Consider the following 16,946-nt stretch of genomic DNA (forward strand, 5'->3'; position numbering starts at 1 on the left):
TGCACAAAGGAACCATAGGTGAACCACAGTTGCAAGCAGCTAGTGAAGTAATAAGAATCATTGCTACACTTATGATATTGTTGTTATGCATCAGCAATGAACGCTGTTTGTCTTACAGTGGTGAACTGTTCTGATCCTGGCTTTGTGGAGAATGCAATTCGTCACGGGCAGCAGAATTATCCTGAAAGTTTCAAATATGGAACAAGCGTGGCATACCATTGCAAGAAGGGCTTTTACCTCTTGGGATCATCTGCACTGACCTGTAAAGCTAATGGGTTATGGGATAGATCATTACCAAAGTGTTTGTGTAAGTATTCATTTGGTTGAATTAACATTAAAGGGTTGTGCCTGATTTTAAGTCATGATAGAAAAAAGAAGTGTAGCCATCTATTAAGGAACAAAGTGGACTTTAAGATCAATACATTGCAAATTGTACATCTCAGTAAGAAAACATTAAGACAAAATATCATGCAACTTACCATTATTAAAAATGTGTTTCCAGGGAACTGCGGAACTATTGTTTCAAATGCCAGACAGTCAGCATTCATTTCCCCTTTCAGTGGATTGTTAAGATACCTGGAAACACCTAGGGAAATCTAAAATTACTATTTATTTGTTATAATTTAGAATGATATTCTAAGACCATTAATGCCTATATCAGATATTTTTTTTCTCTCTCATTGTACGTGAGAACAAATCTGTGAAATGTTTTGAGAAAAATTTTGCTCAGGAGGGTCTTTTCATAACATCACTTCATATTTCCTCCATTACCTTCTCCTCAGAGGGATGAAATCTTCTGGTGTTTTTTATGATCAGCAACTTTCATATCTTTCCAAAATAACAATTTGCCTGAGTTTAATTTCCATTGAGATATTTTCCTTCTCTGATCACTTTCCTTCTCTAAATCACTATTAATTTGCTGACATGATTTCTGATTTGCAATGCAATTATAAGAAGTAGTAAATGAAATTAAAGTATATTTTAATTTGAAACATATTAGATGTTTTAAAAGTTTTTTTGCTTTACGGAATACAATTTTTTACTATGATTATTTATTTAATGGATTTACATTAGATACACTTATATTATAAAAAATATCACCAGGCTGGTGAATTTATTTCTTTATTATCCTTTTCATACTGCTATGTACCTAATATTCAGATGAACTAAGCAGTTTGTTTTTGTTTGTTTGTTTTCTTCCATAACAATCTGTGCTTTCAATGTCTGTCAATAAAAGCTATAACCAGAAAAATGTGTGTTCACTCACATTTCAGTAGTAAAATAATTAGGGGAAATACACCATTTTAAATACAAATAGCTGCATATTTTTATTATTTTTTGGTTTGGCAAGAATATTTACTGGTTTAAGCTTACTTCTTGTATCTCAGAAAAATAAATATGATTTAAAATTATAAAAATCATCAGTAATACATGTTTTTCTTGCTCATTCTAGTTCATCACATTGCTATAATAATATTACAGAATAAATATTTTATTTCACTATGCTGCTTAAACTGTACCTAGTTGTAGATAGGATAAAGCTACTTACACTATCATATCTGCAGTCTATAAGCACATTACAAATAGCCTTATTTGGTGTCTTCCTTCCTATTGCTAACCAAAATAAGGTGTATTATTTGTAGGGAAGGATCATGAACAGAAATTAATGAGGAAAGAAATCTATATCTTTTTAGAGAAAGGCTAAACTGGATAGAATAGTTTTATACATAGTTTTGTGTTTAATCTTACAAATGACCAGTAAATAATTTATAGCAACAAGAACACTGAAGCTATGTAAGAGTTGAAATCCAGACAGACGTATATTTTGTGGAACCAGCCTTGTATTTAAAGGCTATAAGAGATTTTTTCTATGCTATGAAAACATCTCATAATGTGGTGTTCTTTCCTTTGTTAGCCATTTCTTGTGGACATCCTGGGGTACCTGCAAATGCAATTCTTTCAGGAGACAAATTTACATATGGCTCCATAATTCACTACTCTTGCACAGCGGGTCGAAGGCTCATAGGAAATTCTACGAGGGAGTGCCAAGAAGACAGCCACTGGAGTGGGACTCTCCCTCACTGTTCAGGTACTTGTACAAATCATTATCTGAATGTCATCTTGTCATATGAGTGAGGCTATTCTCACACATTTTTTAGCCAATTATCTGTTTGGTTTTTTTATTTTAGAGTTATATTTTAATTTTTTCAATAGCCACTCTGCTGTATCACACCCATTTACTGAAATATTCTCATAATCATCTCATTCTCTTTGTCATTACTTCACAACTTCACTCCTCAGCCAGATGCTCTAGTTGTATACTGCAGTGTATAGAAGACACAGCAAAATAGTGTTTCAAACCTCATCAAGTTTTGCTTAAAAAGGATGCATGTGTTACATTACATTCTTACGAACACTGTTTTTTGTAAACAAAGGCTTTTACATCAGAAAATTTTGATTGAGGAACTCCACAGCAAAGGTATTAAGGTACGCTTTGTACATCTCACTCCTTTTTTCTCTTGCAGAAATATACTTTATTATTGTCACAACGTGCAAGCACCATAAATGTCCGATGTGTTCTTGGTGCTCTCAGGAAAGTTTGTTCTCCCCTAGACTATGCAAATCTATAAGAAGTCATAAAACATCACACAGTTTTGTTGGAGTGAAGAGTTCAGGCAAGGTTTGGCTACTAAGGACACCCACAGCATTTTAATAGCTTTTGTAAGGGAAAGAGGTATTCACACTTCGGTGTATTAAAATCAAATACTTGAAGAGTTTAAGAAGAAAATTTCCTAGTGATAAAATTGTTCATAATTACCCATTATACAATCTTATAACTTCCCTTGAGCCATTGGATATGCCCACTGTTGGGCTGATGTGATTCAATGTGGTTCAATTCAGATTTGACCTAATTTAAATAGGTGTAAAGTACTTTGAATTATTTTCAGTACTTGGAAAAAGCTCTGAATAAGTGTTCATTGAAAATGGTCCATTTATGAGCTGCAAGGATGATTCTGCAAGGATGCTGAGCAGAATTTGAAATACTAAAAAAGGAAGTGAATTTAAATCACTACTGTTTCTTTTCTGTTCTCTACTGCTCAAGGAGGAAATAGTTCAGATTCTTCTCATACTGCTAGATCTCACTGCTGTCGTGATCTCTATGCCTAGACCTCAAAGGCATCACTGCACAACAAGAAATCTTTTCTTGCTTATCTTAAGCTCTCATTTATGTCACTTTCACCTTTTTATCCAGCATATCCCAGATCTGAAATTGCACCAAAGAAAAATTTTAATTTGGTGTAGGGAAATTTTAATTGCTAATAAGTGAGACTCTTCAGATATCTTCAGTCATGAATATGACAGTATTTTTATAGACTCATAGATTTCAAAAACTTTAAAGAGCCTTGTGCTCATGTCTTATGGTGGGGAAAATATGTATAGTGCAACTAAAATATTGTTGGTGATGCAGAATTCAAATTTCTGACTTTGAACACAACGGGTCATCATCTTGAGAACAAGATGATTCCCTAGGAAAATGAAAATCTGTCTCTGTTGGCTCAGTGTAAAAAAAGCAAAGAAAATCTCCCTCCTCTCAAAAACACCAAAGAAAACCCTAAAAAGGTCTATTTTCTCTAAGGTATTTAGAATTCTAAAATTAACTACACTTTCCAAGTTGGATATTCAGGAGATTAATCCATCAAAATCCAATATGAATAATTCCTTGTCATAATGTCAGTGAAAGAATGATTGTACCCAGGATGACTGAGAACTCTAATTGGTTTTATACATTGGGGATATGAAAAACAGTCCAAATACAATGTTTAAAATCTATACTCTACTTCAGAATGGAATTTATTTCTTTCTTATATATTAATATTTGTTTGAATGCCTGATGGTTCTGTGATGGCATAAATAGGATCTCAGGGTTTGTTGTTACAACTGTTGCAATGATGGACTTTTGTATCTTATGAATTAAACAAAAGTTGACATTTTTGTTTAAAATGGTGCACTAATTTTTCAATAATGGATATTGAGCCTTCTACATTGCTAAATGAAAAGGGGTCTAGACCTTCATATTACTGTAACTGCCTTTGTCTGTACCCTTTGACTATAACATTTCACGTTCCCAGCTCAAATTTTCTCCAAGTCAACACTTGGTATGTCCAAGAAAAAAAAAAAAAAATCTAATCATTCATCTGGAATAAGTCCCTCAGCAAAATCCCAAAGCAACTGGGGCGTCATCAAATTTTCAGAATCATATATCATTCTGCCCTGAAAAATCCCTTTGTGTTCACAAGCCAAAGTATATGTGATATATCTGTTTCATGCCATAAACATGCCACAGTAAAAGCCTGAACCACAGTCCCCATGTTATTTCACACATTTTAAGCAAACAGAAATGTCTGTGAAATAGTAGTGTTGTAGAGTAAGTGGAAGCAGATAGCATTCAGAGGCCACATCTGGACTTCTGCTTTAGCAGTGCCAGGGTAGAACTTATGTATTACTTGATCCCTGAGACCTTTATACTCTTTGAATTGTCCTCAGATTAATTTTTACCCATCACACCTGTTAGTCCATCAAACAATGCACAAATACTTTACAAGTTTGTGTGTGCTGGAGACTATTCTCCACATTCATGGAGGCAGGCACTGTGTTTTGGGGTGAATTTTACTGCACACAGAGAGACAGAACATACCAGTTGACTTAGGACACTCACACTGTTTACAAGCATGTATTTATACCAGGAAATCTAGGTCCAAATGATGTGGGGCAGGGTGACAAGAGCAATCTATTCTAGAAGAACCTAATACTAAACAAAGTGAACACAATCAAAGCCCACAAGTTAGTCTTGAATTCAGGAATTCTCTTGGCCTCCTTTTATGTGAAATCATGATTGTATCCACTCATGCATGCTATAACTAAAACCTTATGATGCACATGTAATCATGCTTTCTGACATATGAAATTTTTAATTTCTAAATGAAATAGTTGAGTTTTCTCAAAAATCGTTTTTTATTTGTTTAGGATTTTATCCTTTATATGAGAGAGGTGACTATGAAAAAAAAAAAAACATTTTAGAGTATACAGACTTCAAACTATTAAAGTATTTACACATACTTTGAAAAAAAAAAACCCCAAAAATAAAAGCAAAGCCCAAAATCTAAATCTATAGTTTCAATAGAATTTGAGTTTAGACATATAGTTCAAAAGTGGAGAACAAAGGATAATATCACTGTTAACTGCAATGCAGACACAAGGATTTTGGAGATATACAATTTTATACCAAAATTTATAATAAATTGTTGATACTGAACCCATGCTTCCTTAACCATCTCATATAGTATCTCCTGTAACAGCCACTTTATGTGATAAAGCACTTGACTGATTCATCAGATTTATGAGGACGTCTTTGAGAGCTCTTCCTTGCAACACGTACTTTCTCTTCTAAATTTGTAATCCATATTTGCATAGAAATTTAGAGGATAAGGATAATTATGAGACATTTTCATTCTTGACAGACAGATGGGTAAGAGTATTTTCTGTAGATATTTGTATTTCAAATACATTTCCTAAAAATTTGAATATGGTTTCCTCACTCTTTAATTATTTTTATTAGAAGATACTACTATAAGTTAAACAATAAAACACAGTGTGTAGAAAATATAATTTCTGTCAAAAAGCAACAGATTTGTTGAACTGACAAAAAGTGACAAGGGTGCTTCCTGTGTTCTCAATTATATTTTAGCTTTTATTTTTATTGCATTCTGGGTTTATGTCTGTATTGGTCTGAGGAAAGAAGTAGGATAAAAAGATATGTATTTTCATCTTTGACTTTAGTTTCACATCATAATACTGGAAAAAAGGGATTGTTATAGAAACAACGCTGTGGCATTATTTGCAAGAGAGTAGCTTCACTGCCACTATTTGCTCATAATGTCCCAAAGCCAATATTTGTGCTCTGTTGTGTTTTTCAGGAAATAATCCTGGTTTTTGTGATGATCCAGGAGTACCAGCTCACGGGTCTAGATTAGGGGATGAGTTCAAAACAAAAAGTCTGCTACGTTTCTCCTGTGAAATGGGTTATCAGCTGCGAGGGTCTGCAGAGCGAACATGCTTGCTTAATGGTTCCTGGTCAGGTATACAGCCTGTGTGTGAAGGTAGGCATTGGCACTTTGGCATTTTGAAACTATTGACACACTTCCTTATGACTTTTATTCTTTGATCGAAAAATTTGTTAGGCAGAAATATGCTTTTGTAACATTCTGCAGAAAGGTGATATAAAAAGTTTGCAAGCAGTTCATGTTTTGCTTGAAAACTTAAACCTAAACTGCTAAAGTTTTGGAATATATATTTATAAAAAAATTGTGATAAAATAATTTTAGTTAAAAAATAATTAGCCTGAAAATAAATAATAGATACCTGAGTTAAATGTAAGACTAAGCAAATGCTTTTGATTGAAGATAGGAAAATGGAGTGATAAATAAATCTGTCTGTTTTGCAGCAGTAAAATACTTTCATCTTCTCTTTCTATGTAATACCTATGCATAGTGAGGACTGAATAAATGATAAAATAAATTTTCATAAGTTAATATATAAATTAAGTATAAATTAATAAATCAATACATATTTCTCAACAGAAGTTAGACTATTTTTAACGAGATATTTTTATGCTGCCTCTTTCAGAAGAGATGCAACAGAAAATATTTCTGAAAAATCACATTTTAAAATATGATTGAAAAAATTAAGAATTTTTATATTTTTTGTGCAGTTAAGATTGGAAAGCAGTAATAGAAGATGTTAAATTCAGTTTTTTAATTACTTCTCATTTTCCGAGAATGTTTGAAAAATTCCTTTTTCTAATTCTTCAGTTGATGTATTGTCTAGTATCTGTTATCTCTAAAAAATATTAAACTAAATGATAAAATGGAAGACAGAACAAAATATTTGTAACAATTTTTTTTACCTACATGTTTTATTCTGAGAACAATTGTTCTTTTGCAGTATTCTTCAGCACAGACTAATCTGTCAGTGCAGATATCATCATAACTGTATAAAAATAGCAGTGGGCACAGAATCAGTATTTGAATCAGTATTTTCAGCAAAAAACTGAAGTTTTGCAGCATCCTTTCTACTTCCCTTACATAAAGACATTAAGTATAGTAGGAGAGCAGAAGTCAGTAGCAATTATCAGCATTTTAAATGCTATTTTTTCCCCCTTTCATCACAGTATTTTCTTCAACCTTCTCTTTTCATAAAAAAAATAAAAACAAGAAAAAAGCCTATTTTTTTGCAATTTTCTATAGTACTTCAATTGTTTCCTATTTCATCTAAGGATGAGATTAGGAGAGAAATACTTATTCATTCTTGTAAGTTCAACCTCTTGAATTTTTCTCTTCACTATTTGAAGTTCTAAACTTAAAAAGTGATTAAAAATTGATTTTAAAAAGGCATTAAAATATTATTCCAAACATAAATGGTAGACAAACTTTTAATTGGCAAATTATGCTTGTATTAGTCATAAAACCCAACACTGCTATATTTTAGTTATTAGATTATAACTATTATGTTGGGGGCCATCCAGCAGGTGCCCATGCAGCAGATCCAAGTCTTTCCTCTGCTGGGGATGCCAGAGGTGGATGCAGTTCTTCAGGTGGGAGTCTCAAAATAGTGGAGTTGATAGAAAAGTTGTTAGGAAAATTCAAAACAAAACCCCAAATTCTTCTAATGACTGGTTGGTCCACTGGGGAAAAAAAACCCCTCACCTTCCAAAAAAACCTGCCATGCAATCAAAGTAATCAAGGTAAGCCATTTTCAAATCTCGGACATATGAAGCTGAAACAAAATTATTGCTTAAAGGATTGATATAGATGGCCAGAAAATATGGAGACCAATAAAGAATGTCTGCTCTTTTATTGATTCAAATAATAAATTAACAAGAAGTTTTCAATTTACTATTTATGCATTTTTACAATTGAAAAATGAGATACCAGAAGACAGTAAGAGAATAGAAAAATGTGCAAAAAGGCAAAACAGAGGTACAAGTCTGTCAGAAAGTCCTGAATGAGTATTATTTGCTCCAGTGACTGTATTGGGTGAAGTAGAACAAAAAGGGCATACTATCTCAATCAGTAATTAAAAAAAAAAGGAAAAAAAAAATTGCAAGTAATAATATTAGCAAAGAGAAATAAAATGTTAATTCAAGAATATATCTACATATTTTCTCAGTAAAACTTGCTATAGGTGTTTTAAAAGATGAACCATTAACCTAGTTGTTCTTTTCCTGTTTCTTTCATCCCAGTTAGTCACCTATGATGGAATTTATTTTTTTTTTAAATCTCTTCATTGCAGCTGTATCTTGTGGGAACCCTGGCACGCCAGCCAATGGTATGATAATATACACTGATGGAATATTATTCTCCAGCTCAGTCATTTATGCCTGCTGGGAAGGTTACAAAACTTCAGGGCTAACTACGAGACATTGTACTGCTAATGGGACATGGACTGGCACTGCTCCAGACTGCACAGGTCAGAAAGAAATTTTCTTCTCCTAAAGCTTTAACATAGTAAGCCATCTATCCTTCCTACTGAAAATTATTGTTTTGATAGATAAAATAACACAGTTTTCCACATTCACCTGTCTTGTAATACATGAATATTTTTATATATCTAAAGGTACATGCCCTTACAATACATGCTAGATGCTTACAGAACTATCTTCTTAAGATGGTTACATAGGTAACTTTATTGTATTTGTTTACCTCAGAAATGTCAGTTTGATCATACTAATATTTCTTAGAATAATGTTATATTTACCTGTTCCTTTAGATTCCTTTAGCATTTTTTCCTTTTTTTCCCCCTTGTGGCTTATGCTTAGAGGAGGAAGTTCTGGTAGCTCAAAATCAAATTTTGTATAATCCAATACATTATTATGCCAGTTTTTATTGTAAACCAAATGAGTCAGAATTGATCAATCACCATTCTGCTAAGGACCAAGAATCAGGGAGCAGAAAGACTGGGATATTCCACCAGGGAAGGGTAGCAGGGACCAGAGGAGTGCTACAAAGCAAGTAGGTCTAGTGGCCTCACTGACAAGGCCAGACTCACAGTATGTCAGTGCTTTTATATACACGCACAAACTCACAAAAGAAAAGATAATAAATATAAAAAAGGGAATTTCATTACTCTGCTGGAATTGCATTGCACCATCAACCTCAGGCTTGATGTGACAAAGATCTCAGTATGCAGGTAGAAAGTGTCCTGTCAAAACTACCACCAACAGTCTGTGGTAGCTGTAGAGCAAGCCAGATGAGGGATTAAACTGTGTTAAAGGAAAAAGATCTTTGGTCCATGCTGTCGAAATGCCTCACGGAGATAACTTTTCTTGACAAACACAAAATTTTTGTTGTATTGTACTCTAAAAGAACATTAGGTATGCATGATTATATGTTTATTTAAAAAAAATTGCTTTCTTCTTTTCCTCACTAGTGATTAATTGTGGAGATCCAGGTGCATTAGCAAATGGGATTCAGTTTGGAAATGATTTTACCTTTAATAAGACAGTCAGCTATCAGTGCAATCCAGGATATCTGATGGAACCTGCAAGTTCATCTACCATGCGTTGTGTGAAAGACAGCACTTGGAACCAGAGTAAACCAATTTGCAAAGGTGAGCTTTTAACAGTTTGCAAGTACTGTTTTGACACATATGTGATATTCATTAACCAATTTCTTTAGTTATTAAAAAAAATTCAAAATATTCTCTGGAACAATTAGTGTTCCAAATTTGACTATAACATTTAGATAAGTATTTCGGTAGAATTTATATTTATTTTGCACCTAAGCTGTGGTAGAATAGCAGTCAAAATAGTGACATTATTGACTAGAGTAGAACCAAATCACTCTGCAATGAAGGTTGTCAGAGTGCTCAGCTTAAAAAAATATGAATGAAGTACCCATTTTCCTTTTTGGCCCTTTTCTCTTGGATTTGATGGACACAATTCTGTAACAGGATTCTGCAAACCAAGCTTTCTGTAAAAGATTCCCTTGATGCAGTAGTGTAGTCATCATAAACAACCAAAAATATGCTTCACAAATAGCTAATTACAAGTGCTAGCAGGAAGGTCATAGTGGAGATGAGGCTGAAAGACAAATAAGGCAGCCTGATGAAAATTGGTAACACAACTTCAGCAGCCCAGGGAGTAAATTTAATAGCCTAGGGCATCTTCTGCTTATAAAAGCCATATACTTCCAACTCACCTAGCACCACTTTACTGTGATATCTATGTCTAGCCTACTAATTAAATTTTGGCGTATCTATTCAACTGACTGCATTTTCTGTCATAAAAAATACTGCTTGATTTTATGGTTGTTGTCTGTGTTAAAAGAAATTATATGGAAATGTAAACTTGGTCATTGCAGATTTCATCATTTTGGGCACTCTTATAAGAAGGTGGAAAACATCAGAATAATTTCTTAGCCCCTAATTACCAATAAAGTTAATTACCATTGTGTGTGGAAAGCCTTAGAAAATGAGCAGGTGAATGAACAGTCATATTAAATAGTGCTGCAAAATTAGTTTAAAAGAAAATGCAAACATTTAGAAATTTAAAATCATAAAAACATTTATGGAAAGAAATAATGTTTATTGAAAACCTTTACCTAACTTAGTAGCCTGTTGTCAAAAGTAATCAGTAATGAAGATGTAAGGAAAAATATAAAACTACGTAGCTATGTACTCTTTGGGCTTCTAGCAACCCAACACTCAGGGACTTCCTAAATCCAGAGCCTTTATTTTTTGTATTTGAATTAGTTTTCTGTCTATTATAGGCTGCTTTTTTTGTCAATACAGGTATGCTTTGTTGGAACAATAGCCTGAAATACCTTTATTTTTATATTCAAATGTATGAGCACATACTATATTACATATTCCTAAAGCCCATTAATTCTTGAAATTATAACTTTTCTTTTCTGACACAGCTATTTCTTGTGGCCCCCCTCCAACAGTACTGTATGGGAAAGTGGAAGGATCTGATTTTCGTTGGGGTGCTAGTGTGAGCTACAGCTGTGCAGAAGGCTATCAGCTGTCTAACACAGCCATTCTCTCCTGCGAAGGACGAGGAGTTTGGCGGGGTGACATCCCACAATGTTTACGTAAGTTTTCAGGGTACAGTTGTGTTGGGCTTCACCAAAGATACAATCGGTTGTCTTGGGCTACAGTCACAGAATCAAATTTATAAAGGACTCAGCTATATCAGATAATATGTGAATTACTGCAGGATTCTCCTTCCTTGTACCAAAAAGCTTACCTTGTTATGAAATTTGAGTGGCTGTGCCCATTAAAAGTCACAGTCTTCTTCCTTTCCCTAAAAGTCACCCCCATCTCTTGTTATCTAATGGGACCCATCACCATTTGCCTTAGTGGTAATCCTATTGGATGTTCTGAGCTTGACTTGTGGTGAACATGACTGAAATATTCCCTTACACTTTTCTTCCCTTTCTCCATTTCCATTAACAGGTGAAAACAAAGATGCGAACCCTTAATCTCATACCTCATAGCCTTTCTAAGCAATTTTTTCTTTCTGGAGCCGAGTACATACCCTCATATCTTGCTTGCATTTTTTTTTCAGCATTTTCCAAATCTGTCAGTTCAACTCTTTGAGTGCTTGAAACCTTGTTTGGACCTTAATAAACATTTTTCCTTATATCTAATTAGGGCAAAAATTTCCAGTCTACTCATCTGAAGGTGTCAGATGTGTAAAATGGTTTTGCTTTAAAGCATTGCAATGTAGCATTGTCCACTTCAGGATTATTTTGTCATCCAAATCTAATCAGTATTTAAGTGTCTCAATTAAAAGGTCTGTTTTTCCAGGTTAAGTTTTATGCTTACAATAGCTATAAGAGTGACAATTTAAAGTAAATTGCTGTCAAGAATTTAGTACATCTACAGTCCTACACAGATGAATGAACATAGCATTTTTACCCATATCCAGCCTTGCACATAAAACAATGTAGAATACTTTGGTTAAAGAATGTGCAGATTTTAAAATCTTTTTTTTTTCTATTAATTTTTATGTATCAGCTGTGTTTTGTGGTGATCCTGGTACTCCAGCAGAAGGACGACTCAATGGAAAAAGTTTCACCTACAGATCTGAAGTTAGCTTTCAATGCAGACCTCCTTTCATTCTGATAGGCTCTTCAAGAAGATTCTGTCAAGCAGATGGTACCTGGAGTGGAATTCAGCCAACATGCATTGGTAATAACTACCACTAGTGCATTTACTACTGAGAATATTCTTGGTAAACTATTACACTATCATAAATCTAACAACTAGCTATCCAAGTACAGAAAAGGTATGTGTAATATAAAAAGAAATAGTTAAATAAGGTTATATTTTGAGTATAAAAACTCAATCATGTGTGAAGTAATTTCTAAATTTACATGGTTGCTTTTCTGCTGGAAATGCAGCATGTCAATACGTGCAAGTGCATAAATTTCTTCCATTTATTTTTAGAACCTCTTGGATATGCAGAAGACTTTGGCAGATTAAAGACCGAATTTTGTCACTGGAGAGTTAAAGGCATTTTTCAGAATCGATCCTAAATCAAAGTGTTTTCAACTTTGTGAATGTGGCTTGTACATCTCTGATCTTTTGAAATTCTGATGAACTCCCAAATACTCTCAGTTTCTCATTGACTGTTGTGCAACAGTCGGTAGGCTTTTAGCACATTACATCAATCAGATTGACATCTTTAACTCCCACTGACATCAGAATTTGATCCCACTTGGGGTAACTTGCTGGGGAAATTTTTTTAGTTTGATAATAAAAAAATTCTCTTTGATATCTCTAAATAAACATTTTCAGATGTAGATTGTAGGCCATTTATATATTTTGTTGTGGCTGAGATATTGGCTGTGTGAAAGAGCTGGGCACTCTGGGAAAAGGTTGTAATCATAATTATTGAAAGCAGCTTGTATTTTTAAATGAAGACATAACAGTCAACAAAATTCTTTTTTATGAATTCAAAACTTCTCTCCATAGTTTTTGCAAAGTGGGCAATCATCTTACACCTATATTTTGCTACAGAGGCAAGAAGGCTTAAAAAAGCTAATTTTCAGGTCTGATGCAAAGAATCAACTTTAAAAATGTAATAATGACATTTTTTATATTTTATATTTTATAATATGGAAGCACATGAAAAGTAGTGCATCAAAGATTTTCTTTTAAAAGTTTTTCTTTTACATCATACTTATTATGTTATTGTAAAAGGAAAATATTAGATCATCTAACATATTTACAGTTAAAATTTCTAAGCAATTTGAAGGTTAAGAGCAGTGAGAAATATCTATAACTAGATGTTAAAATATCCTGGAAGCTTTTCTGTTTCTGGGTAGCAATGATTTCCTGGGAATACTTTGAGAAGTCTTGCTTTGGGTTCTTCAGATGAGACCTATCTTAAAAATTCAATTCAGCTTCATGTGTCTATTATAAGAAATAGAATTCCAGATGTTGATAATTTTTAAAAAGTTCCTGAGCTGTTCAAGCATCTCAACATCAGGAGAATGTTTGCTTTTTATTTTTACACTTTAGGTCAACATTCCCCTAACTTTTGAAGTCTTTGGTAAATATCAGTTGAATTTTTATGCTCTACTGATGGTCAATATTGAAAATGGGAGTTTGCCAAAAGAGAAATGAAATATCACATTATTGTAAATGATAAGTTTAATTTTTGTTCTACAGAAAACTATAAATGGTTACAGATGAAGTATAGTCACAAGATGTGTTTTTCATAATTCAGTGTCAGCACACAGCAGACTCTGTTGCCAAGGGAGAATCACTACAGAAAAATCCACTGGATGAAGTTCTGTGCTGTCTAACTGGTGGATATGACTGGGGAACTCCAAAGCCACCACCAGAATGTGGGCATTACAGAATGAAAGAATAGTTTCAGGCTGCTTTAAATTACTTTCATGAAACAGAACAATTAGTTTTACTCTGTTGGCATGTGCCTCTTTCATGGAGGGAATTGTAATCTCCAGCAACAATTGAGGTAGTGCTCCATTAGAAAATTGTTTTCTTTGTGGCATAGAAAAAAAACAAACTATACAAAAATAAAAAGTATTTAGTTGTTACCAGAAAGCAGGCTGATTATGGATTTGGGTTTTCTAGTTTGTGGAAATTTTTAGGTTTCAAGAGTTTTGGTTGAGTTTTTTATTATTTTGGGTTTTGGTTTTTTTTAGAAATACTTATCATTAAGCTGTTCATTTAAAATGAAGAAAAGATAGATTTCTAAAGATTTCTGTATATAATCCAACTACATTATGAATAATGAAATATACTATGGATTCAAAGAGATTTAAAAGGATAAGATTGCTAAAAATTAATGCAGTCCTAACTGTAAAGTCTGAACTACCAGAAACACCTGCAAAAATATTTTTAAATAATGACAATTTACTGAAGCAAATTACTATGATATACTTGGTAATTTAGTTGTAAATACTTGTGTAATATATAGAAAAACACACATTCAATTAAAAATTGAATTCTTGTCATCACTAGACATTGATGAAATGATTTAATCTTTGCAAACAATTTTAGAGTATTTTTTCCAAACCATAATATATGTGTTGTGTTTCAAATTTTGTATTAGATCCAGCTCACAATACGTGTACAGACCCTGGTACTCCACATTTTGGAATACAAAATAGTTCCAGAGGTTATGAGGTAATTTTTAAATTATTATTTATTAGCTTTCTAAAATGAAAATGTATTCAATAATTACGTAAGAAATTTAATAAAAAACATTATCTGTAATCTTAAATGTCTGATGCAGACCTTGAGAAATTTCCACCCTCTTTTTATTAAAAACTCATTCTTCATTCCAAGCTTTTTAAAAAATATTCAGCTTAAAGAAAGGACTTCTAACTCTGCAATATATCATGTGTTCAATGCTTTAGGAGACTTCAGAAGGGAGAGCTATTTATAAATTGATTACTTAATATGATATGACATATTACATCATGGTAATAATTCTTTCACACATTGATGAATAGTCAGTAAATGTCTAACAGCCAAAGACCTGTGTGATCCAAAGGCCACGTAGTCCTTGACAAAAAAGTCAGCAAGTGGCTTTACTAAATTAGAAATTTTTGTTATATTTTATTCAGTCAGAGAAGATAAAATTATTCTGCATTGTGTCCAGGTTCTCATCTATGTGATGAACATCCATACTATAATTTCCAAATTCCTCACAGGTTGTTTAATGAGTGAGAGGTGGTGAAGTGATTGAGGAAATAACTCTAGATGCAATGAACAATCCACAGTCATTATATAGATTGACAAACTTTGTATGGATAGATTTTTCAGGTATAAATATGTGTGACTGAAATTTAAAATAAGTTCTGTTTTGGCTTGCTGCTTATTTCTGAGCATAGGGCAGTGCACCCATTGTGACCAAATTAGTAGAACTGTTTTCCAAAAAGTCCTTTCTGTAAGTTTCTCTGGTTAATGGTAGCCTCTCTCTCCTGCAATTTTTCTGTCGTTTGTTACTATGGCTGTCAGCTCTTTTCTTCACCTTCTGCTCCTACCTGGCTCACAGATATTGAGACACTTCTCTCTGAGCCACATCTAGTGGCGTCACCCAAAGTAGTTCTGCTTCTAGTAATAGGTGCAGTTGCCTTTCTGATGTCTCATCTTGATCCTGTACCTGTCCCCATTTTCTCTTCAAAAACAACTCTAATCTTTGTACCTAATTTTCTCAGGGGGTTGTTTTCTTTTTCCTTCCCCTTTTATCTGCCTCACAAATTGTCTTTAATAACAGAATTGTACTGGCCAATTCATTGTTTTACTGTCTCTTGATCATGTTTATGTAGACTGATCTCTTCCCACTCACCTCTAGAGGCCATAGTAAGTCTTCCTCTTGTGCATGAAATCTGTCTCCAGTATGTGTTCACTCTCAGAATGCTTTCTTGTGCCACAATATGGAGACTTCTCTCTAATGGCTTTGGAAGTAGATTGTTTTGGGGTTTTTTCATACATTAATCGTGGATTTCCTGTTTGTATGACATAGACAAGCTTGTATAAAACCCTTTTCAGCAGTCTTTGCTCATTATAGAACAGTGTGATGACAGCCAGCAGATCTTCGTAGAATTTTCCCCTGTCTACAAGCATCCTGTCTTGCCCCATTGATTCTTTGCCTTTTGTGCTTCACTACGCTGTGACTTATGAATGCCCCCAGTGTTTTTCACCCAAGTATTATACAGAGTGTGCTGCTTTCATTTTGAATTTACCAGTAAAATGAAAAAGCAGTATGACTCTTTAACTACCTTGAACTTGTGTTACTTTTTGCTTGGTCTTTTGCAGCACTGAGAAAAGATTTGCATTTCATTATTACTGACAGATACCAGAACTGGCACAAGTAAGACGACTTAGACTCAAGACTAGCCACACACTGTTAGACTCCCTACTAAAGACATGCTGTGTGTCCTTGGGAGGATACAGAGAATAATGTGTTTAAAAATAGTTAGAAAGACGTAAGTCGACAAAGCCATATAAGTAATATGACCTTTAAAAACACCAGTGATTTTCCCAAGCTACATGTGGGAAAAATGTTGTGCATTTGCTAAACATCTGTCGTGATAAGCAGGTTTTATGTAATTGAGAGTTATCTTCAAAAGTAACTACCTGCTGTCTATACAAATTTTTAATTTCCATTGAAGTTGTTCTATGACATTTGCAGTGCAGAGCTATCTGCCTTTCTACAACTGCAAGCTCTTACTTATACACATTGATCACTACTCATTTGCAACTTGTCTGTGTGATATGTTACTTTATTAAAGTAATATAATTTCCAATAGTCAATTTTTGTGTTATTTATTTATTTATTTATGTGTTTATTTATTTTTGTCAAGATTTTTTTATCCGAAACAAAAGTAATGCTTTACTGATTA

At 33.5% G+C, this 16,946-nt stretch overlaps 1 protein-coding gene across 1 annotated transcript in view; it reads left to right on the forward strand.

Moving 5' to 3' along the window:
* Positions 1–16,946, forward strand: part of CSMD1 (CUB and Sushi multiple domains 1) — a 1,065,588-nt gene that overhangs the window by 1,028,994 nt on the left and 19,648 nt on the right. The window contains exons 55-62 of the mRNA XM_014251392.2: positions 119–307; positions 1,916–2,089; positions 5,976–6,158; positions 8,350–8,526; positions 9,487–9,666; positions 10,977–11,150; positions 12,079–12,252; positions 14,648–14,721. Of these exons, the coding sequence (XP_014106867.1) occupies positions 119–307; positions 1,916–2,089; positions 5,976–6,158; positions 8,350–8,526; positions 9,487–9,666; positions 10,977–11,150; positions 12,079–12,252; positions 14,648–14,721 (1,325 nt within the window). The remainder of the gene's footprint in view (positions 1–118; positions 308–1,915; positions 2,090–5,975; positions 6,159–8,349; positions 8,527–9,486; positions 9,667–10,976; positions 11,151–12,078; positions 12,253–14,647; positions 14,722–16,946) is intronic.

Source organism: Pseudopodoces humilis, chromosome 3, assembly GCF_049639895.1.
Source record: "Pseudopodoces humilis isolate 2021_Gansu_Grassland_sample_001 chromosome 3, ASM4963989v1, whole genome shotgun sequence".
NCBI classification, from domain to species: Eukaryota; Metazoa; Chordata; class Aves; order Passeriformes; family Paridae; genus Pseudopodoces; species Pseudopodoces humilis.